General features: G+C 44.0%; 1 protein-coding gene across 1 annotated transcript in view; it reads left to right on the top strand.

The window, feature by feature from the left end:
- Nucleotides 1-14,889: 14,889 nt before the first annotated feature.
- The window catches only part of SLC36A4 (solute carrier family 36 member 4), a 123,998-nt gene continuing 114,175 nt past the window's right edge, over nt 14,890-24,712 (top strand). The window contains exon 1 of the mRNA XM_076328317.1: nt 14,890-14,950. Within this exon, the coding sequence (XP_076184432.1) occupies nt 14,923-14,950 (28 nt within the window). The 5' untranslated portion in view covers nt 14,890-14,922. The remainder of the gene's footprint in view (nt 14,951-24,712) is intronic.

Below are 24,712 nucleotides of genomic sequence, written 5' to 3' on the forward strand. Positions count from 1 at the left end.
ATACTCCTCAGCAGGGCGAATGATTAATGTTTATAGATGTCCAATAGAAGTTATAGTCATTTGGGTAGTTATCCTAAACACATGAGAACCCAGCTGAACCAAGGCAGCCAGAACAACCCCCCTGGTTACCCAGACCCCCTCCAGACCCTGTTATCCCCTAGCAGCACCTCTGCTTTGCCCTCCCCTTCCCACATACAGCAGTTTCTCCCAGACACCGGGTGCTATTTCCAGTTGCAGCCCTCCCTGTGAACACGCAGTTGCTTTTTGGGAGCAGCGAGGAGCTGGGCTCAGCCGTTTGGCATCCTTCCCACTACGTCCTCGCAGCAGCTCTGCCGGTGTGAGCCACACTCAAGTCTGACTTCAGCCGGCACGGTTTTTTTGTTCAGATGCTGGAGCTACAGACTCTGCCTCCTCGGGACACGGCTTGTGCGAAAGAGGGAGGTCGGCTCAGAGTCGGAGGGAAGGAATTCCTTCTTCACTGGAGGTTTTCAAGACGTGACTGAACAGGGTGCTAGATAATCTCATGTAGGCTCCCCTTCCCACCAAAGGCTGGACCAGATGATCTTTGGATCAGCCTGGGCTGGTCTATGGTTCTGTGGTTGTTGCAGGATATAAAGTCAAGAGCCTGTGCTCGCTGTTGGGATTTTATTGTCGTTCTTTCAATCTCTTAGGTTTTTCCTTACAGGCCACTGTTCTGGAGGGAGTTTTCCACACAAGATTTTAACCTTGCACTTTGAGATGAAAAGTAAGCTTTCTGTTTTAACAGTGGCAGTGAAAGGTTTGTGAACACGGCCTCCTTACAGGGCTCAAAACCATGGAAGTAATAAAAGAACTCCACATTCAGATTTATTTTTTTAACCTCCTAACTCTGAAGCTTCTGTGAAGACTTTTGAAGGAACCAACAATTTTTGAGTAACTGGGTTTATTGATACATGGCAAAGTTCTTTAGAAAATTCCGAGAACGTGGGCTATTGCCTTACATTATTCTACTACAGACAAGGTTCTTACTTGTTCAGCACATTAATTTAAAAAAATGAATCAAATATGTGGTGCATGGATGTAGCCACTAGATGGGAGGCAAGAGCTGGTTAGGAACTGGGAGCATCACTGCCACGGGATGCACTTGGGGAGCTCTCAGCTGCCACTGCCAGTTGTGGCATGTCACATTGGAGCTGCACACTAATACATCTGGGACCACTTTTATAAGTGTACATAAGCAGGTTATGCACTGAACTAGAAAGGTTTTTTTATGAATTGGTAGTGTTGGTGATAAATTGTTGAGGGAGTGGGATATTTTAAAAATACCTGTGTTAATTCTCTGCCTCTAAATGGCTTTGCAAGAGGAAATTCTCCCCTTTCATCTGCAGCGCTGATGGAAAGGAACATCTTTCACATTATCTCGTCTACATGAGGTCTATTAAAAATACAGCTGCCAAAGGCTTTTATGGGGCAGGAGTGGCATTAGCCTACGTGTTAAGAGGGTAGAGTTTGAGTCCTTGCAATGTCACAGACTTTCTGTGTAGCTTTAGGCAAGCTGCTTTTTTCCTCTGTATTTGAGTTCTTCCTCGGCTTCTCTTTTTTTTCCTATTTAAGTGGCATATAATGGAATTTCCTTTCTTCCCCAGTGGAGATTAATACTACAGAGACTGTGCTATCATAATACTGTACAATACAGAAATGTCTGAGCAATTCGTGGATACATTTTTTAATAAGAAAAAGTCTGAATTTTTCTCATTTTGTGTGGCTCCTTATATTTAACTTTAGCCAGGATAACAGAAATTTGGCCCAGCTTGTTGCCTAAAACTATTTGTAAAAGCTGAGCAAAGTAAAAAGATAGAAAAATGCAATAATTTGAAACAAAAAGACATACTGATCTCAGCCAAAAGGGGTGTGGGTTGAGTAACGAGTGGTCTAAGTTGGTCATGTAAGAAATTAAGAGTAACAGATGAGCAAAATAATAAGAAAAAAGGTGGTTTAACTCAAAACCCTTTGCTGAAGTTTTTAATATAGTGACACAGACAGAAAGAAGTATAATTTGACACCTCTGTCAAATGATGTCTATAACATCCTGGTAGGACCTTGAAGTGCACTGCAACACGAGCGTGCTTTCACATCCCCATCTTGGGAGTTACGGTAACTTCACTGAGACAGACAGAGGGACCCGGAGGATCCCTCATTCCCACCTTTGCCAGCTTTGGCAATGTCTTGATATTAGACCTGGAGTTTCTTTTGCCTTTTTTCCCCCTCTTACCTGTTTTCTATCTTTTATTCTTATCTTTCCTTTTTCTATCTTTTATTTTTTTTTCTTCAGCCAAGAAAGTGTGTTCAGTAACTCTGCTGGCAGAGTTTGCCTGGGCATGGAGCTAATTTAATCATATTAACATATGTATTCTTCAGTAAAAAAGAACACCAAAACACGAAGCTATGCATCAAAGTCCTTGTTGGAGTCTGCCTGCCTGTACTCAAGGTCAGCTTTGACATGAGCTCATTGGGGACCTCTGCCCCTCAGCTCAGGCTCAGGCCCTTGACCTTGGTTTTTGCTGATCCTGACCTCCTGACTTGCTTTGCTGACTTGCTGGCCCTGCTCTGCTCTTCTGGACGGGTGCTGTGGGACGGTGCCGTGTCAGGGAGGGCACTGCCCTGTCCCTCACCATCACCCACGGCTTCTCCCTCACCTGCTGTCATGGTTTAACCTCAGTCGGCAACTGAGCACCATGCAGCCGTTCGCCCACTCCCCCCCTTCCCCGGTGGGATGGGGGAGAGAATTGGAAGAGTAAAAGTGAGAAAACTCATGGGTTGAGATAAAAACAGTTTAATAATTGAAATAAAATAAAACAAAATAATAATAGTAATAATAAGAATATAATAATAATGGCCTCAAGTTGCGCCAGGGGAGGTTTAGATTGGACATGAGGAAAAATTTCTTTACTGAAAGAGTGGTTAAACATTGGAACAGGCTGCCCAGGGAAGTGGTTGAGTCACCATCCCTGGAGGTATTTAAAAGACGAGTAGATGAAGCACTTAGGGACATGGTTTAGTGGGTGGTGGTGTTGGGTCGACGGTTGGACTCGATGATCTTAGAGGTCTTTTCCAACCTCAATGATTCTATGATTCTATGATTCTAATATACAAAGCAAGTGATGCACAATGCAATTGCTCACCGCCCACCGACCGATGCCCAGCCAGGCCCCGAGCAGCGGCCCCCCCGGCCAGCTTTCCCCCAGTTTATGTACTGAGCATGACGTCCCATGGTATGGAATGTCCCTTTGGCCAGTTGGGGTCAGCTGTCCTGGCTGTGCCCCCTCCCAGCTTCTTGTGCCCCTCCAGCCTTCTCAGTCGGTAGAGCATGGGAAGCTGAAAAGTCCTTGGCTAGTGTAAGCATTACCTAGCAACAACTAAAACATCGGTGTGTTATCAACTTTGTTCTCATCCTAAATCCAAAACACAGCACTGTACCAGCTACTAGGAAGGAAATTAACTCTATTCCAGCTGAAACCAGGACACCTGCCCTCGCCCAACACCTGCTTCTGCTGCTCCCTGACATTGTATTTTCCATCCTTGCTACTTTCTTCTTTCTCCTTTTGAAAATTTGTCTTGCTTTTTCCTCAAGAAAACAGGACAGCAACATTAACAATTTCAGATCGTTTCAATGAAATTGTCTTTCGTCTTCTCCCTACAAAGGACTATCTAAATGACAGTCAAATGTGGAAAGTTTCCATATCTCTCTTTTACAAAAGAGAAAGGCATTAAATCATGCTGTTAAAATTAAAACTTCATCAATATTTTAAGTATTTTTCCTTTAAGAAGTTTTAAAAATGTTTACCATGAAATGAAGCAAGCCCAAATATCGAATCTTGACTCAGACCTTCATATAATTTAATATTCTAATATTAGCCTTAGGCTGAGTCTTACTAATGCCTTTAACTTCTGTACCCATTTGGTGCACCAAAACTACCATAAAATGGATTATTTATCAAAGAAACAAGTCTTTTCAAAGCACTTTTCCCTGTGTGAGAAGGTGCTTAATCTAGTCAAACATAAAAGATTGGTAATTAATGGATCTTTGATAGCTGTTGCTGAAATTATGCTTTAAATATGATACATGGAGAAGGTGGATTGTACTTTGGAGAAGCAGGAGCATACTCTGGCAGACCAGAAACAAAGCTGGGCTTCCAAAGTTCAATCCCCCGACATATACGGTCTAGTCCCTTTGCCACTTCAGATACTTTAACGGTTGCCTAGATGCAGTCCTTTGCTAACAGTAAAGGTTAGCATCCCTGGGCTAACCACTGCAACCCTGTTGTTCATTGCTGTTCATTACCTGCTGCTGCCCAAATTCAGACAGGCGTGTCTGCATCCCCAAAAGAAATAATTGCCTGGTCTGACCCTGGAGCTCCAAACTCTGATAATCCTGTAGGGGTTAGAGCTTGATTAACAATATATAGAGATGTCCCAAAGGAGCTGCTGTCCTCTGCAGTAGCTGTGATATCTAGGAAGGGTGAAGCAGCCACCTTTGTTACATGACCCACTGTGCTGCTAACACAGGAGCATTAACCCACCTTGAAGAGCCTTCTGTGTCCTCAGTACAGAGTTTTGAAGTCTTCATGGAGGATTAAATAGCATTTAAAGCCCTCATACTCTTTGACTAGGCATGAAGAGAGCTTTTCCTCTCTCCTTCTGGTTCTTAAACCAGCTTTATTATAGAGTGAAGGAAGGATTTGTACAGGATCATTTCTTAGCCCAGCAACGTTTGGTCTCTTCCTCTGCTTCTGCCTCTCTTCTCCTGTATTAATAGCCTTTCATTAGCAAAATTTTACTTCTGGCCAAAATGTGACAAACTACTGCATACCTAGAACACAAATATACAAATGAACCTGGCTCATTTGTTTCTCTCCCCTCCATTCTCCAAGAAGCAATAGGCTTTCTTCCTCCAGAAGAAAACAGTTGTTTTTAGTGCATCCTTTTGTTCCGCTAAATGCTTTATTTATGGGGTTTGGGATACACAGTTTTATGCAACTGACAATTCAAAAGCAAACATTGCAGTCCACAAAGAATTAGATCTTTAGGGAGAAAAATGTTTTTGTCAGAATGTAGCAAGATTTGTTTCTAATTACAGTGTAGCAGTACTTCTCTGTGAATGGAAGACATATTTCATTGTATTTAAACCGAAAGCTGAAATGATACCTGCTCATTTGTGACACTGACATTTCATGAATCAAATGGGCTGCCTATAAAACAAAAAGCGTGAGAATTTTCTACTGCTCTCCTTTCCCCTCATCCCTCCTCTACTGTGGTGGGTTGACCTCGGCTGTCCACCAGGTGCCCACCAAGCTGCTCTATCACTCCCCCTCCTTCAGGAACAGACTGCTCCAGCGTGGGTCCCCCACGGGGTCGGTCACAGGTCCTGCCAGAAAACCTGCTCCAGCATGGACTCCTCTCCACAGGCCACAGGTCCTGCCAGGAGCTGGCTCCAGCACAGGCTTCCCATGGGGTCACAGCCTCCTTCAGGCATATCCACCTGCTCCGGCGTGGGGTCCTCCATGGGCTGTGGATGGATATCTGCTCCACTGTGGACCTCCATGGGCTGCAGGGGGACAGCCTGCCTCACCATGGTCTTCATCACGGGCTGCAGGGGAATCTCTGCTCCGGCACCTGGAGCACCTCCTCCCCCTCCTTCTTCACTGACCTTGGTGTCTGTGCATATTCTCACTCCTCTCTCTGGCTGCAGTTTGTTGCAAAGGGTTTTTTTTCCCCTTCTTAAATGTTATCCCAGAGGCGCTACCACCATCGCTGATGCACTCTGCCTTGGCCAGCAGCAGGTCTGTCTTTGAGCCAGTTGGTATTGGCTCTATCAGACATGGGGGAATCTTCTAGCAGCTTCTCACAGAAGCCACCCCTGTAGCCCCCCGCTACCAAAACCTTGCCACGCAAACCCAGTACATCCACTTTCATTCATCCTATTCTGGATACCATTTCTTACATACCTGAGATGCTGTACTAGTTTTGGCTGGATAGAGTTAATTTTCTCACTCATGCTGGAGCAGCCCATTCCTGAAGGACTGCACCCCGTGGGAAGCACCCACGCTGGAGCAATTCATAAAGAACGGCAGCCTGTGGGAAGGACCCACATTGGAGAAGCTCATGGAGCACTGTCTCCCATGGGTGGGACCCCATGCTGGAGCAGGAGAAGAGTGTGAGGAGGAAGGAGCAGCAGAGGTGAAGGACTGACTGCAACCCCCATTCCCCAACGCAGGGGGAGGAGGATGCAGGGGGAGGAGGTAAAGGAGTTGGGAGTGAAGTTGAGCCGGGAAGAAGGGAGGGGTGGGGGGAAGGTGGTTTTTAGGTTTGTTCTTATTCCTCGTTATCCTGCTGTTTAATTGGCAATAAATTAAACTAATTTCCCCAAGTTGAATCTGTTTTGCCCGTGACGGTAATTGGCGAGTGATCTCTCCCTGTCCTTACCTTGACCCACGAGCCTTTCATCATATTTTCTCTCCCCTGTCCAGCTGAGGAGGGGAGTGATAGAGTGGCTTTGGTGGGCACCTGGTGTCCAGCCAGGGTCAACCCACCACAGTGGGCTCAGCGCTACCTCCAACGTGTAAAGCAGAGCAGCTCAAAAAAGGAGCAGAACCTGAATCCGTACTTATGCAGATCCGACGGGCAGGAGTCTGCATGCAGGGGGCAGAAATGGTGGCTATTCTCGAGTACAACAGCTATAGTGCAGCGGTCCAGATGGACTATTGCTTGCTCGCAGTCTGAATATATTATGCAGGCAGAAACAGGCCATCAATTATCTTCTGAATTACTCATATTGGGTCTTGCTATAAAGACAGTGCATGTGATTGATATTTACCCTGTTTAATAGGATGGCTTCCATGGATGGAAGGACAGCTTCTAAATGCTTCCTGAATATGAGTGGCTGACCTGAATTTCTAAGATAAATGCCAAATGGTACACTTTTTAGTTTTCATAGAACATTAAATAAAGCTAAAAGCAGATGAAAAAGCTGGATTACCACGTTCACTGAACAAATCAGTACTACTGCAGGTACTTGTACATATAGAGCAATTGCAAATTTCAGAATAATAAACTGATCCTGGGAAAATCCTACAGATGTACTCACTCCAGTGCTCAATTGTCTGATGATCATAGATTTCCTAACATCTAGTACTTTCTGGCTCTTTCCAGGAGGTGATATTTTTTTTGTTGTTTTATTGGATTTGGTTCTTCCTCAAAATTAAATGGAAATGACCTATGCAGCTATTTTTTAATTCCTATAATTAACATTTCTTGCAGCTTTAAAAAATATTTTCAGTATCATCTTTTAATCACTAACTGGCGACGGTTTTATGGTGTCTTACAACTACTTTTACTTCAGGAAGCTCAATAAGGCAGATAATCCTCCTCCCCTTCACACTCCTCTTTGAACACTACTTCACAGAAATACAAGGGCCATGAAAGCCTTGCAGCTGGTGGAGGGAGAATCCCCCCAAGATGCATGAAAGGAGTCCCCACAGTGCATGCTGCGATGTGGATTTTCAGTTGCTCTGAGCTGTAGGTCTCTGGAGGTTTTTCATAAATTAGAGCAGACTCTGGGAGTAATGCTTTATGCCATAGGCTGTACTAGTTCCCAAAGCTGATGTGAATCATAGGAGTGGCAGGGTGGCTGACGGCCACCTTAGGGCTTTGCTGGTGAGCCATGTCTTTTTGTAATATTACAGCCATGGGCATCAAAAGAGACCTGGGCTAATGTATTGTATCTAGCTGTGAAAACTATGCATGGTAGAATTCCCTTTTAAAACGGGAGGGATTTGTCTTACACCACCACAATTCTTTTCCCTTCTGTCATCTATTTTCAGTTCTTGCGTGTATACTAAATGCCCTGGAAACACCGCATGAGGACATGTGGGCTGTTTGAAGGTGCAAAGCCTGCTGGAATAGTGTTGGGGGACTGTGGAAATGGAGGGAGACAGACTTTGTGCGTTCTTGTCCACAGTGCTTTTTGGGAGCTGACTTGAAGAGGACTGTCCCCTGACAGTGCCTGGACATAGTCTTGGAGAAATCTGGTTAGAGGTCCAGAACAGGGCCACAAAGTAAGACCTCCCTGGTCCTCTTTTATTACTGAATACTCTAGTATTGGAGACAGATGTCAAGACCTGAAGTGTCTTTGGTCATGTGCAGAACTTTAGACATCTAGCTAATTTCACAAGCATAAAGGTAGGTCCACATAGATGCTTAGAGTAAATGGAGTGTTGTATTTCTAGGACACCCTCAGAATTCAAGCACTGTTTTTCAGATTGTAGCACTGGTGAAGTTAGCAGGATAATATGGAAAAGTGTTGTAAATCTGAAACACTGCCCAAAATTATCATATCATCTCCTTTAGTGCAACTTGGTAAGTTTGTCATGCACTGCATCTGTTTTCATTTAAATATTTAAGATAAATGATGTAAGAACTGACGAAGATTCACAAGTATCTGAACATCTGCAATATTCTCCCAGGTGTCCTACTTACTGAAGGGATGCTGTACTTCAACTTTGAACTGTACTGAAAGAAAGTTGACACTGGCAGCCCACCAAATTAAACAACAAAAGTGAACCTTGATGTTGGCAACGCTTGACTGGTAAATCCCAGTATATACAGATCCATATGTAAATATAGATCTTTTCATTAAGTGACAGAAAAAATATTTTACTTCAGCCACATGATAATGATTCATGCTGGGAAAAATCCTGGCGGCTTTCTCAAATGTTTCTGATATTCGAACTGTGCTGATAATTTCTATTTGAAGTATGAACCACCAACAGCACTTTTGACAGCTGCAGCATCTTCTGTAATCGTATTTATTCTTCATCAAAGCTTAGAGAGTCAACACACACCAGGCTTTTAACATTTTGTTACTCAACAGCTATGTTTTACAGATTCCAGTGGGGACCATCTAACATTTCTGTGTTCATCACAGCTGTAGCAATCAAACTTGCAAACAGCCATTTTGGAGTTTGAAGCACAGCTGTTGAACACAATGGTCCTTTATGATCTGTGTTCTTAAGCGGTGACATTGACAACATGACTGCCATCTTCAGCCACACACCTCATGAACAACCCCGGGCACAAGTATATGCTGGTGGCCACCCAGCTGGAAAGCAGCTTGGCAAAAAAAGACCTGGGGGTCCTGGGGGACAACAAGTTGAATGTGAGCCAGCAATGGGCCCTTGCCGCAAAGAAGGCCAATGACATCCAGGTCTACATTCGGCAAAGTATTGGCACCATGTCAAGGGAGGTGATCAATCCTTTCCCTCTGCTCAGCACTGGTGTAGCCACCCCCCGAGTACTGTGTCCAGTTCTGGGTTCCCCAGTACAAGAGAGACATGGACATACTGCAGAGAGTCCATCGAAGGGCCACAAGGATGATTAAGGGACTGGAGCATCTCTCCTATGAGAAAAGGCTGAGAGAGCTGGGACTGTTCAGCCTGGCAGCCTGGAGAAGAGATGGCTCAGGGGGGATCTTATCAACATATATAAACACCTGAAGGGAGGGTGCAAAGAGAACAGAGTCAGGCTCTTTTTAGTGGTGCTCAGTGCCAGGACCAGAGACGATGGGCATAAACTGAAACACAGGAGGTTCCCTCTGAACATCAGGAAACACTTTTTTACTGTGAGGGTGACCGAGCACTGGCACACATTGCCCACGGAGGCTGTGGAATCTCCCTTTGTGGAGATATTCAAAAGCTGTCTGGACAGGTCCAGGTGGCCCTGCTTGAGCAGGGGGGTTGGACCAGATGACCTCCAGAGGTCCCTTCGAGCCTCTACCATTCTGTGAGTCTATGAAATGCAGTGGAAAATCAACCTCTGGACCTCCTTCCAAAAGACTCATCATGGCAAAGAAAGGCAGGCTGTTCCACGCATAGCATGAAACTTCATAGCAAGAAGGTGTTACAAAACAGTCCCTGATTCAACACACATCAAACTAACTTCTTCTAAAAAAACTTAAGAGTATCCCAGTCTATCAACTGTATTTTTTTTAAGATGATGACCATTAAGACACTGACTTTTTAATGACAGTTTAGGATGTTCAGTGCTTGATATTTGTACCAAGAAAAAGCAAAAACAGGACTCCTTGGAAATGGGCCACTACAGACCAGAACACTGAACATAAGGAATTTGTGTGAAAGGAATTCGTGATTGTGACCAAGGAATAGGAAAGAGGTAAAGAGATATAGACATGTTTTCATGTCAGTGATGAAGTGACAGGAGCTATTGCTTTTTGATACACAGATGAGCAATATGCTATCCAGGATCTAATCAAATGCGGATGACGTAGTCGTATTCAAGGTGATTTCAAAATGTGCTCTTAGATATAAACCACTGATATAAATCTTGGAGAAACGCCAATCATTTGCCCATCAGACAGGATTATAGTCTACAGATAGACAGATGGCAACATAATTGAGGTCTACCAATGGCTCATTAAAACATCATACAAAGTAATCACCTCGTAACTTAATACCTGAGTAAAAGTTAAAATACAAACTGTCATAAAAAGCAGAAGTAAAAACCAGTCAGATGTATGCAGAAGGGTTTTTAGTGTCCTTGTATATCGGCAGTTCTGGTGTCCTCATATGCAAATGAACATAGGAGATCCAGAAAAGACAGAGGAAGGGGACAGGAATGATCAAAAGCATGGAATGGCTTCTCTATCAGGGGAGATTAAATAGGCTAGGACTCTTCAACCTGGAAAAGAGGTAGGAGAGAGAGTATGACAGTGATCTGTAAAACCAAGAATGACTTAGAGAAGGTAAATGCAATAATTATTTTTGCATTACAAAACTAGGGGTAATCAGATGAATATCAGGTAGCAGGCTCAAAAGGCACACTTTTTTGCACAATGCGTAATTAAAGTATGGGACTCTGCCACTGGATGGTCTGGAAGCCAAATATAAAGGATCGCAAAAAAAAATTCCATGAAGAAATGGAAGAAAAGTCCCTCAAGGCTTAAGCAGTCCAAAAACTAAAGCTAGCTGACATCTGTGTGGAGGGATTCTATATCGAAACAGTATTTCTGTATATTTACCCTGTTCTTGTATTTTTTTCCCTAACAAAGCATGGAAATTTAGCCAGAGATCAAACTCAGATTTAGACAGACCTAGCAGAGCAGCTATTCTAATAAGGAGCATTTAAGTAGACAAAAAAATTTCCTGAAAATGGCCCTTAAAGATTTCAGGGTTAGCTTTTAAAAAAAAAATTAAAACTGTAAGAAGCTGGGTATTGTACTCCATCTGGCCTTGTTCTGAAGCAAAAAACCAACATGAGTTGAATCCATGATTTCTAAGGGGCAAGCTGTATATGCTATTCAGAATACAAAGCCTAGAGTAAATAAGCATTTGGTGACTGCAATAGTCACATCATGAAGTAATTTTGCATTGATGGATGGATGACGAGAAGTTAACCAGATGTTTGCATTAAAGCAAATACTTCCATTCTTACCAATGAGGAACAAAATGCATATTACAAAATCATGAATATCCATCACATTATAGTATCTCCTGCGTTTTCTGAGTATTTGTTGATCACCACTTGTTACTCAGATACTTGATATAATTTTTGCAGCGTATTAGAAAAATCTCTCTAAACACATAAGAAACCTCTTCCCTGATGTGCTCATTTTGGCTGGGATAGAGTTAATTTTCTTCATAGTAGCTGGTACAGTGCTGTGTTTTGGATTTAGGGTGAGAATAATGTTGATAATACAGTGACGTTTTAGTTGTTAGAATGTGCTGGTTTTGGCTGAGATAGAGTTAATTTTCTTCATAGTAGCTAGTGTGGGGCTATGTTTTGGATTTGTGCTGGAAACAGTGTTGATAACACAGGGATGTTTTAGCTACTGCTGAGCAGTGCTTACACACAGTCAAGGCCTTTGCTGCTTCTCACACCGTCCTGCCAGCAAGTAGGCTGGGGGGGCACAAGAAGGTGGGAGGGGACACAGCCAGGACAGCTGACCCCAACTGACCACAGGGATATCCCATACCATGACGTCATGCTCAGCATATAGAGCTGGGGGAAGAAGGAAGGAAGGGGGGGACGTTCGGAGTGATGGTGTTTGTCTTCCCAAGTAACCATTACGCGTGATGGAGCCCTGCTTTCCTGGAGATGGCTGAACACCTGCCTGCCGATGGGAAACTGTAAATGAATTCCTTGTTTGCTTTGCTTGCACGCATGGCTTCTGCTTTCCCTATTAAACTGTCTTTATCTCAACCCACGAGTTTTCTCACTTTTACTCTTCCAATTCTCTCCCCCATCCCACTGGGGGGGGCAGGGGGGAGTGAGCAATCAGCTGTGTGGTGCTTAGCTGCCAGCTGGTGTTAAACCACAACACCTGAAGAAGGAACTTTGATACAAATAGTGGCAAGTAGTAGAAACAAATTGTTTTCCATTGGGTAGGATGTGAAATAAAGATGTATTACATCCATCTAGGTGGGATTTACTGTGAGCCAAGTCCTGAAATGCAATGACAAGGTAGAGCGAATGAACACTCCTAACTGAATATAAATTTTGAATATACATTAGTGATCTGATACGCTTTTCTGAACAAACTTTGGCATTGTTAGAAACAATGGAGAATACAGAATACCCATGAACATAAAGAAAATAGATATACGCTGTGTAAAGGCTTGACACAAACATTGTAATTAGTGAGTCAGTTCCTTAAATCGATAACCTGCAATCACAGATTGCCTACTGAGAACCCTTTTCCAAAATAAATTTGAGGAAGCCAAGTAATAGCTCACTTACACAGCTCTTTTTTTTTAATGACAGTTTGGAGAATCATGGTACCTGAAAAGAAACAAATTTGACAATTGAAAAGGAATGCCTTCCCCATTACAACTTATTCATTGAATTAATGAATTAATGACGCCTGTCTGAAGATGACTGAAGCTTCTGAGAGGCTTCAGAAGATCTTGCATTTCTTCTGTGTAGAAAAAAGACAAATGATTTTATCATTCTTTTATTGTATCATTCTCATTGCAAAAAAAATGTTCTGTTTTAGGAAACCAACAGCTGGAAACTTTATTACTTAAGTCAGATCAGCCATAGATATAGGCAGAACCTTGAAAGTTTTGATGAAAAAATACTGATGGGTTATACTGGGAGCAACTAGCATGAAAGACAGGTTAAAGGGTGGGTGCCAGGTCAGTGGAAGATCAGTCTGCAAGTGTTCAAAATTCACCTTAGACTAAGCTTGCTGGGTGAAGGTTCTATCGAAGGGTGATCCTTTTAGGCTAGACAGTATAACTTCAGTTGAAAATCCTTTGCAGCATTATGTCTTTCTTTAAGATAGGACAACATCCCTTCCCTTCTCCCCCGCCTGCCCCTAACCAGCCCTATATTAGGGTCTTCAAACCATGAAAATAAAAGTTCATGGAATTACAGAAGCTTTTATTGTACAAATCTAAAATGCTTAATTTCAGACGAAAGGTTTAGAGATTAAGGATTCTGAGGATCACTTCAGAGTGACCTGGAGCTCTGATTATAGCTTTGATTACAGAGTATGGTTGAAATGTATTTTAGCACCTTGATACATTTGATTTCCAAGGAATTACAGGAAATACTGCTTTCTTTTAATATGGATAAAAACATTTACTTATAAGCAGAAGATTTCTAAATCCGTGCTGCTTCACATTGTTTCACTATCTGCATTTCCCTGATGTTTATTTTGCTTATTGGTGAAGCTGTTAAGAAATAGTATTCTTACCTACAAGGGTGCGCAAAGAAGATGCAGTGTTCCTGTGGAATCCACAAAAGTGGACATCAGTTTCAGGAATTGAGTAATTTGATATGAAATGATTAGTTACAGGTAACACTTCGTATTAGTAACTCTTTTCTTCTTCCAACGGTTGATCCATCATTAACTATGATTCTCACAAATGTCCTTTTTGAATCTTTTCTTGTTTCACATAGGGAAAATAATTTGAACTTGTTAAAGCCGATAGGCTTTCAGGGGGCCAAACTGCAAATCACTGACAAGCTGAGCTGTCAAGCACTGCTGAACTCGACTCCCACCCTTGTTTTCAGTCTTTGCTTATTAATTACGGCTCTACGCTTGCAGTGCCATCTCTGAAGCCAGGCTCCTCAGCCTTGCAAAGGGCGGCAGATGTTGGCAGGGCTTTACAGGGCCGCACCAGACCCAAGGACCAGTGCTAATTCCTATGAGGCAGCCCGTACTGATCTAAGAGCAACTGCTCCTGAAAGCCTCTGAAGGAAAGAAAAAGGATACAAATTAATTTTCTAGCACTGGAAGGCAAACACAAATTACCCAGTGTTTCATAATTACAAGCTGTTGCACATAGCGAGGGACCAGCTGCGCGCTTCGTCTCAGGCCCTGCCGCTCTGAGGGCCGATCACCGGGGAGGCCAAAGCCCCTGCCTCGCGTCGCAGGGAAGCCACGCACGGTCAGAGCAGTGCGGCCGGGCCGAGGTGCCCAGGAGGCAGAGGGAAGCTCTGTGGAGAGTGAAGCCTGAAGGTGTGAGGGGGGAACCTCCTGCAACGGAGACCCACTGTGAGGCTGACCCGCGGAGCCCTGCCCATGCAGGGACAGGCCCTGCTCACGCATATGAAGTGGCTCATGTATTTTGAAGAACAGACGCTTAACAGGGCACCCAGCAGCGGGGTTGCTGCTGTGCCAGGGCACAGAGGAAAGCGCAGGACATAGTCAGGAGGCGTCAACGAGCTCGGCACGGCTGCCCACCGCACACCCAGCCTGGAGGACCAACACCCACCCTGCCCCCTGCAGGTCTTGTCTTTCCGGCTGGTATCTATGGTTCGCTCCCGCGGGGCGCAGCCCGTCGGGCGGGGCGCATGCGCAGCGCCTCGCCGCACCGGCCGGCTCCACATCGGCGGAAGGGCGAGCGGAGAGCCGGCGGGGAGATGGACGGCGCCGGCAGGGAGGAGCTGGGTGAGGCGTGCCGTGCGGCCTGGCGGCGGGAGCAGTCGAGGGGCAGCGGGATGGCGTCTCGCCGCGGGGCGGAGAGGAGGGGGCATGAGCGTGAAGAGCGGCCGGCCAACTTCCACCCCTCTCCCCTCGAGGCGGAGTGGTTCGGCCCACAGGGGATGCGCTGCAGCGCTCAGCGCATCGAGGCGGGCGGGATGAACCATCCCACCTGGGGGAGGGGTGGGCCCTGTCCTGCCGCTCCTCCGCGTCAGGCGGCGGCCCGGGCCTCGCAGCGTACCGCGCCGCGCCGGGGACGGGGAGGCGGGTGGTGAAGGCTGAGCGCCCCGGAGCCGGCCCGGCGGCACCTGCGGCCGGGCGGGGCTGAGGGAAGCGGAGCGCGGCGCAGGGACCGCGGGGCCTCTCCTCCTGCCGCGGCTTCCCCAAAGAGGGAGGCCCGGCCGGGGGCTCCCCACAGCGGGGTCGGCGGGCAGAGGGCCGGCTGCAGCCCCGCTTCGCGGAAACCCGCCGGTCAGGGCGGCAGGGGCAGTTCCCTGAAGGCGTTAGTCTCACCTAGCTGGCTCTTGATTTCATTGGGAGGTCACGGTCTCGCACAGAAGTTTAGGAAATACTTTCTCTTTGCATCGTTAGATGATGCTTTTATCCACGATGAAAGGTGGGGTTTGGGTTTTTTTTTTTAGGTGTGTGTGTTGATATATTAGCTGTATTTATTGCAGATTACTCTTCGGACCTTTAAGTTTGAGTGTGGGAGGGCACATACATGTTTGCCTTTTAATTTGTCTATCCATAGATGGGCAAGAGAGAACTCGTAGCAGGTGTAGTTATAAGGTATAGCTGATTCTGGGCTGGACTGGGCAGACTGAAAGTCTCATCTCAGAGCTATGTTCCACTGTAATCTCAAGAATTCGCCCTGTCCATTGGTAATGATGGGAAGCAGGAGACGTGCTTCAGATTTTATTGTCCCAGAGGCTGATCCATCTTGCAATGAGAGATTGCCACCTCCGGACCAAAGGTCGCAGAAAGAAATTTTAGCTTTCTTTTTTGCTAAGGTTCAGAGATCTGACAGTTTCTCTGTTAGAAATCTTAGAACCAGATTTTTTTATGGAATTAAATGTTTAAAAATGCAGATCAACACCTGGTAAGATTTCAGAAGTTTTTTACATGGTTTGGTCCTATTGAATGCTTAATAAAATTTAAATCTTACCAATGTGTCATCACTTGAAAGTGTGTTAATCATGTAGAAATGTGTGGCTTGGTCTAGACAGGACAGTGGATTATTTAAGACTAACATCTTTCCAAATAAATGATCCATTGTGGGTTGGGTAAAAGCGCTCCTCTGAAAGTGTGTAATAAACTGTGGATCCCTGTGTACGTTTTGGTTTAATAATTCAGGTGTCTCATTTAATTAGCTGCCTGGATTTGACAGTTATGATGCAAAAGCAAAGAGTTCTTCCTGCTTACTGAGTGGCATTATTGACTTTCAGCATTTGTTTAGAAATAACCATTCTCAAGATTAATAAAGCCTACCATAAAGCAGAATAAATTTACTTTATTAAGTTACAGTCTGTAATGAAGAGAAATAAATGACACAAGGATATATTTTCCAAAGAAAAATAGTGATTCAAATAACTGCACCAAGCATAGCTTTAAAGTTCCTGAAAAACAAACAAACACAACAAAAGCTAATGCTAACTTTTACTCTTCTGGAAAATGTAATTATTCGTATTTAATAGGAATTTTTAAACCAGATGAGTTTTCCTTTTTAAAAATTTTCATTCTGGAAAATACATTTTTGTTTGGGGGGGGTTTGGTTGTTTGTTCTTATGTCTCTTGTATTTAGTAGGAGTTGCAGTAGTGGAAAATAAAAAGGGAGCTGGGTTGTGTATGGTTGAATGGGATTATCTGTTAGCTCCCCCTTGAACTAGAAAAAGCTACAAAAGTTTTTCAGTCTTGGTAAGTGTGCCCCTAGCACTACATTCATAGTCGCTTTGTGTTGATCCATAATTTCTTTGGTGGTTGTGGAAGCATGTGAATGAGTAATGTGGTAGATCTTGCCAGATTCACGTGTTTGATGGACAATGCTGTACTTTGCAGTTTGATGCCTTCTGGAGAAGTGCTGGAAAGGTTATTTATAGGCTGAAGTTTGAGGAGTGGAGAAACAGGTATTTTTTTCTGTGGTTGAGGGAGTAACTGAGATTTATACGGCGAGCTGCTTACTGAGCCAGTTGTGGATTCTGAAAATAATTAATGACAATGTTTTCTTTGTAACTAATTTTTTCTTGAGAGCCCTGGTTCGGAACGCTGAATTGAAAGGCTCTGCTATTCCGGGACTCAGTCACTAATCTTGTCCCTTAAGAATCATAGAATCAATAGTTTAGATTGGAAAAGACCTTTAAGATCATCAAGTCCAACCATTAACCTAACACTGCCAAGTCCACCACTAAACCATGTCCCTAAGTGCCACATCTACATGTCTTTTAAATACCTCCAGGGATGGTGACTCAACCACTGCCCTGGGCAGCCTGGTCCAATGCTTGACAACCCTTTCAGTAAGGAAATTTTTCCTAATATCCAATCTAAACCTCCCCTGGCGCAACTTGAGGCCATTTCCTCTTGTCCCATCACTTGTTACTTGGGAGAAGAGACCAACCCCCACCTCGCTACAACCTCCTTTCAGGTAGCTGTAGAGAGCGATAAGGTTTCCCCTCAGCCTCCTTTTCTCCAGGCTAAACAACCCCAGTTCCCTCAGCTGCTCCTCATAAGACTGTGCTCTAGGCCCTTCACCAGCTTTGTTGCTCTTCTTTGGACACGCTCCAGCACCTCAATGTCCTTCTTGTAGTGAGGGGCCCAAAACTGAACACAGTATTCGAGGTGCGGCCTCACCAGTGCCGAGTACAGGGGCACGATCACTTCCCTACTCCTGCTGGCCACACTAGTTCTGATACAAGTAAGAGCAGCCACAGGCTGGGTTAGGTGACAGAGGCTCTGGGCGTGCCCTCTGGATCATGAATATGGCATTCAGTAGCTTGTGAGAAAATATTAGCATAAACGCACGTTTTAGGCTAGTGTAAAGATTATGTGGTTCTGATTTTCTCTTTTATACAGCGGTTGAAACAGCTGCTTATTAAATTGAATCTGTATCCCTATTACAGAGGCACTGGGTCACCCTCTATTTAATAAACACATTTCACAGAACTGTGAATCTTGTGCTGTGTTTCTGGCCATATTAGCATGTTCTTGTGTAGAAGCTGTGACTGAGCAGTGAAGTATCTACAAGACCCCCTTTGCCTATTGCTTTTTGCCAAGCATTTAATAGACGTGAAGTGGTGCTCCAACAAGACCTATATGTTCCTTCTCCCATAAATGAGTAAAAACAGCTGACATAAACTAGGATAAGCTATATTCTGTCCCCCAAATCTTTTTATGCTTATATCTCAAGTCCAGTTCTTTCTATTTGATGACACTGACTTCAAAACCAAGGGAAAAAAACAGATCATATTGCTAAATGGGGTTTGGAAAAGGGGTTTTAGATAGGAGTTTGTCTGGGAGGTGACCTTCTCCAAAGGAACAATGGGAGATTGTATTTGGCTTTGTTTTTAATAAGTCCTTTTCCTTTAACTTGCTGTGCAGCCCTGGTGAACTGCTGGTTGTGGTTTAACTCTAGCCAGCAACTAAGCACTGCACAGCCGCTTGCTCACCCCCCCCCCCCCACAGTGGGATGGGGGAGAGAATCGGAAGGGTAAAGGTGAGAAAACTTGTGGGTTAAGATAAAGACAGTTTAATAGGGAAAGCAGAAGCTGTGCGTGCAAGCAAAGCAAACCAAGGAATTCTTTCCCTACTTCCCATGGGCAGGCAGGTGTTCAGCCATCTCCAGGAAAGCAGGGCTCCATCACGCGTAATGGTTACTTGGGAAGACAAACGCCATCACACCGAACATCCCCCCCTTCCTTCCTTCTTCCCCCAGCTTTATATGCTGAGCATGATGTCATATGGTGTGGAACATCCCTTTGGTCAGTTGGGGTCAGCTGTCCCGGCTGTGCCCCCTCCCAGCTTCTTGTGCCCCCCCAGCCTACTTGCTGGTGGGGTGGTGTGAGGAGCAGAAAAGGCGTTGACTGTGTGTAAGCCCTGCTCAGCAGTAGCTAAAACATCCCTGTGTTATCAACACTGTTTCCAGCACAAATCCAAAACATAGCCCCACACTAGCTACTATGAAGAAAATTAACTCTATCTCAGCCAAAACCAGCACACTGCTTCATCCTTCTGTGTCTGTTTCACCCATAAGATGAAAATGATGGAGATTAGTTTTGTCCCTTGTGTTGCTAAGAGGATCAGGTAATTTTGGAAGTGTTAATTGCTTGAGCAGTGTAGAAAAACTAACTAAAGTTCTTGGTGAAAATTCATTTCTTTGCAGAGCTTTTGAACCAAAGGATTACTTGAGTATGTTATCAAAGCTTTAGAATTAAGTACATTTAGTAACAGTTCAAAGGTTTCTTTGGCAGTATGTCCATAAATGTTGGCAAGATGCTGGAAATTCTAGGAGGTAGAAGAATACACTTGAAGATACAAAACTGGAAATACTGGTCGTAACAATTTAAACACTACAGATTTAATCTCACTGTGTAACTAGTGGTTGACTAGTGATTGAAGTTCTTCAGAGGTGTTTGATGATCTAGTGTTGATATTTATGCATGTTTATAGTGTGACGTGTAGCTGTAATGAATCGGTGATTTATCTCTCCAGTGGGTTAAGGAATCAGTTTAATATTGCCGTGGTAATTCTGGGAGAAGTTGAAATGCACTTTGTGTTGCCTTGTGTGGTGGGTTGACCCTGGCTGGACGCCAGGTGCCCACCAAAGCTGCTCTATCACTCCCCTCCTCAGCTGGACAGGGGAGAGAAAACAGAACGAAAGGCTCATGGGTTGAGATAAGGATAGGGAGATCACACACCAATTACTGTCACAGGCAAAACCAGAGTTGACTTGGGGAATTAATTTAATTTATTGCCAATCAAATGAGAGTAGGGTAGTGAGAAATAAAACGAAATCTTAAAAACACCTTCCCCCCACCCCTCCATTCTTCCCGGGCTCAACTTTACTCCTGATTTTCTCTGCCTCCTCCCACTGAGTGGCACAGGGGGACGGGGAATGGGGGTTGCGGTCAGTTCATCACACGTCATCTCTGCCACTCCTTCTTCCTCACACTCTTCCCCTGCTCCAGTGTGGGGTCCCTCCCACAGGAGACAGTCCTCCACGATCTTCTCCAACGCAGGTCCTTCCCATGGGCTGCAGTTCTTTATGAATTGCTCCAGTGTGGATCCTTTCCATGGGGTGCAGTCCTTCAGGAACGGACTGCTCCAGCATGGGTCCCCCACAGGGTCACAAGTCCTGCCAGAAAACCTGCTCCAGCGTGGGCTCCTCTCTCCATGGGTCCACAGGTCCTGCCAGGAGCCGGCTCCAGTGCGGGCTTCCCACAGGGTCACAGCCTCCTTTGGGCACCCACTTGCTTTGGCATGGGGTCCTCCACGGGCTGCAGGTGGATATCTGCTCCACCGTGGACCTCCATGGGCTGCAGGGGGACAGCCTGCCTCACCATGGTCTTCACCACGGGCTGCAGGGGAATCTCTGCTCCGGTGCCTGGAGCACCTCCTCCCCCTCCTTCTTCACTGACCTTGGTGTCTGCAGAGTTGTTTCTCTCACATATTGTCACTCCTCTCTCCCAGCTGCGGTTGCGCAGCGGCCTTTTCCTCTTCTTAAATATGTTATTCCAGAGGTGCTACCACTGTTGCTGATGGGCTCTGCCTTGGCCAGCAGCAGGTCCGTCTTGGAGCCGGCTGGCATGGGCTCTGTTGGACACAGGGGAGTCTTCTAGCAGCTTCTCACAGAAGCCCCCCTGTAGCCCCCCGCTACCAAAACCTTGCCACGCAAACCCAGTACACCTTGCTTTATAGTAGCAGTTCTTGCAGAGCTTTTTGGCATCCTTCTTACATGGGTGTTCACAGAAGAAAGCAGAAACAATGACAAATATTTAAATAACTGTTAAAGACATTCTGAAGACAGCCTTTGATCTGAAAAGATTTTTGTGGTGGCATGAGAAGAAATTCATGTTAGCTGAAGGAAAGACAGGGCTGAAGATTGACTGGTAGTTTGGCTAAGTAAAAAGAAAAGAGTGTGTAGAAGTGAATTTCCTCATTCTTAGTCGTGCTGAATAAAGATGATGCAAAATTTTCAGTGAGTCCTGTGACTGAGCACTGGATTGGATCGTTGATAGGATATAGTGTTTGGATGCAGCCTGGACAGCTTAGGGGAGCATGGACCTAAGGTAGGCTGAGGTGTGCTCTGCACCATGCGTTTTGTGAGACAGCAGGCAGCCAACTTCACCTCTGATTCAGGTATGGCATCTATATGCTGTTCTTGGAGCTGGAGTTTGAGATCGTATTTAAACTGCACATACGGGACCTTTCTAGGAAGAAATCAAAGTAATGTGCGTATTCCATGCCGATTTTCTGACAGTGACTGTGGACTTTCCAGAATAGTTAATTTCAGGCTAGGTCCAAGTATGCAAAGCACTTGCTCTTCTACTTTGTGAGTACGTCTGCTTTATGGGGCAGAGGAAGCTCAAGCTTTCTTGCCTGGTGTGCTCCAAATGTGGAGCCATTAAATTTGGATGTTACACAAACCTGGATGTCAGTGTGAGTATGGACTGTGCAGTAGGGACATAGCCACAGTATTCCAGCAGTAGAGATCTATTATCAAATGAAAAGCCATGCTTAGAAAGTTGCATGATCCAAACCTTGTATTATGTCCCCGTACCCTTACTGTTAATGGATTCACCTGTTTTAGGCCAAAGGTATGCACCAGTCATGGGGTAAGGGAGGAATGATGGGGAAAAGAGGCAATTCAAGAGCATTTATATGGCTACAATAGTGATCAAGTAGCATTGTTGGAGTATTTTATATAATGCAGTATTTCAGGGGAACCCGTAGTAAGTGTAGTTACCACAATATGAGTTGGTGCTGATTGCTGTTACCTGTGTTTTAAAACTCTTCTAGTAGAATTTATTCTCAAATGAGCTATTATGTTAGAATAGGATCAGCGAACTGCCATCATGAGTGTACAGATAGGAAGCAGATATTCTGAGGTCTAATTTAAGCTATTTCTGAGAACATGGGTAAATAGTTGATGTAATCTGCTCCAGTTCCCTCCGTATCTGTTGCCCGGGACTGGTATGCTAAAGGATGGTTGAAGAGATTTCAAGGTACTGTTAATCATGGTTATGTACTGGTCTCACAAGACAAAAAATGTCCATAAATGGATGTAGATTTTAAAGGGTTATTGTTCTGTGGAGTTTTACAGGCACAGTGTTCTACTGGGTGCTTGGTCTAAAATCAGATTGTTTCACTCTGGATTTAATTTCTTCAGAAGAAGTCTTGGTTTTCTACTTTTTTTTTTTCTGTTGACCTGCAAATATATTTTGGAGGCAAGAGATTTAGTCTGTAGCAGTACACAAAATTTCTCAAGACTTACTATACACATAAAGGACAAATAACTTTGTGTTGTATGGGGTAGTATATTTAACAATAGTAATGTTTTTCTTTATTGTCTATATTAAGTTCAAACTTGTTGCTTTGAATCTTGTTTTTGAAAAAAGAATTTCTTTGTTTCCAGGCACATGCGCAGACAAATAAATGTCTGCATAATAGCTGGGTTAAAATAAATGTCTCTTGTGGTAAAAAAGGCCAGTCATAGAAGATAATTAATTAAGCCTCCTACTGTGCTCTAGTCGTGTGCAATTTTGCTGCTGTTGTGACCAGCTACCACCTCAGAGAAAAGCTGATGGCAATGGTCTTGGAGCTTTGGAAGGCCTTCGTTGTATTTTTGAGATGCATTAGATGAACTTTCTTTTCTTTTTTCTTTTAAGGATTATCAATTTGATCAGAGTTTTAGAAGTATAGTAGTGTGGTGAACTGATAGCAATAAAATCAGTTACATAATGCAAATACTGTGCCATGAAGGTTGGCAAAAATTGTATCTGTAAAAAGAAACATACACAGATGTTTGTTTTAATTGAATGCAGCTTTAAAAAGCTTTTTGGTGGGACATTTGGGGAAAATCACCTTCTTTCTCTGGTAAAATAGACCCATTTTCAACATTTAAGTAAGGTGAAATCTTCCCTTCTCTCTGGAACAGGCGGTGCTACATTATTCACATAAGGAAATTCCCTGTAAAAACATTGTTTTGACACTTACCGGCTTGGCACATGAAGGTTTTCTGGCTTCTGCTTAGCTGCGTTTGAAAGAAGCACGTTTAAAGAAGTGCCTAAGATCCTGCCATTTTATTAACTTTTATTGACATTCAAGTTTTCATTCATTTCAACCTGTAGACCAGTGATGACGGACAGTTAGCATGGCCTGTACTGAAAACAGAATGTGGGTAACTGTAATATGTAGCAGAAAGTGGTATGTGTGCAGAAAACTTTCAGTTCTTGCATGTAGTCACTACAGAATAGCAGCTGCTCCTTTCAAATAGGAGGTTCCATGCTATTGGGCTCAAGTTTTATATGAAATGTGTTGCCTTGTACATCGAGCCACTTTGTAGATAAAACTTTAATGTGTTTTTCAAAGTAAATATTTTTTTATGAGGCATTGCTTTTCTGTTGTTACCAGCTTTCAGCTGGGAAGGCAATTGAGTATGAAATTGGGATGTTCTATTGCATAAGTGACACTAATAAAATAGCAGAATGGTCTGGGAAAACAGATACTAAAAAATATGTAGCTTATACCTCCCCAGGATTTGGAAATAAATATTCAGACCACCATGATAAATGTATTTAGACAACATTTTTACCCTGAAAGGACGGTCAGGTATTTACCCAAGTGGCTTAAGTTAAAAAGTGGAGGCTATATTAAATTCACTGTTGCCTTCCTTTTTGGTTAAGATGATTGTGTAGCGTGGAAGACCTTGCAGTGATGAAGGAGCACAGCTATGCTTAAGAGGTCTAAAGTTGGAATAAGAAAATGCCAAGAGCACGTGCTTACAGTTGTTTTTCTTGCTTGTGAGAGACTGCGTGCTGTGCTGTAGTTCAGAGAACTCCATTGTGATTTTTGCAGTTTTAGATTCTTCCTGAATCTTACCAATGAACCTTGAGGTGGCAGACTGTCCGGAGAAAGATTCAAGTACAGAACAGCATATAGCAAAAGGCATAAGGAGAAGTTACAAAGAAGATTGTAGACGTTTGTACTGTATGCAGAAAAAATGAATAGTTACAAGGCTGAGAAAAAATGTAATGTCATGGAAGCAAATGCACAAAGGTGAAAACAATCAAACCTGAAGTATTTATGTGGTATTTTGATACGGAGATAATTTAGTGGATCCAGCAGAGAATGCCTTGATGAAAAAGAACATCATGTTGTAAAAGTTGTGCATGCTTGAAGATCATTTATCTGGGAAATCATTTAAGTGAAAGCTCGAGAAATAGCATGAGGACAAAATATTCCATTGCAAAAATTCAAGGCCAGTAAAGGTTAGTGTATGTGACTCGTGCGTAGCTATAGTTTTTGCTTATGGAGGGGAACTTTTACTCTCTGTATTCTAGCAGTACCTGACTGGAAATGCAAAATCTCTCCTCATGCAGACTTTGAAAAAGTGACATGATGATACTGCTGTTAGCTTAGGAAATGGTATAAAATTGCCACCATATGTGATCTTCCTCTGCTCTGCTCTCGTGAGCCCCCAGCTGGAGTACTGCATCCTGCTCTAGGGCCCCCAGCACA

Source organism: Aptenodytes patagonicus, chromosome 1, assembly GCF_965638725.1.
Source record: "Aptenodytes patagonicus chromosome 1, bAptPat1.pri.cur, whole genome shotgun sequence".
NCBI classification, from domain to species: domain Eukaryota; kingdom Metazoa; phylum Chordata; class Aves; order Sphenisciformes; family Spheniscidae; genus Aptenodytes; species Aptenodytes patagonicus.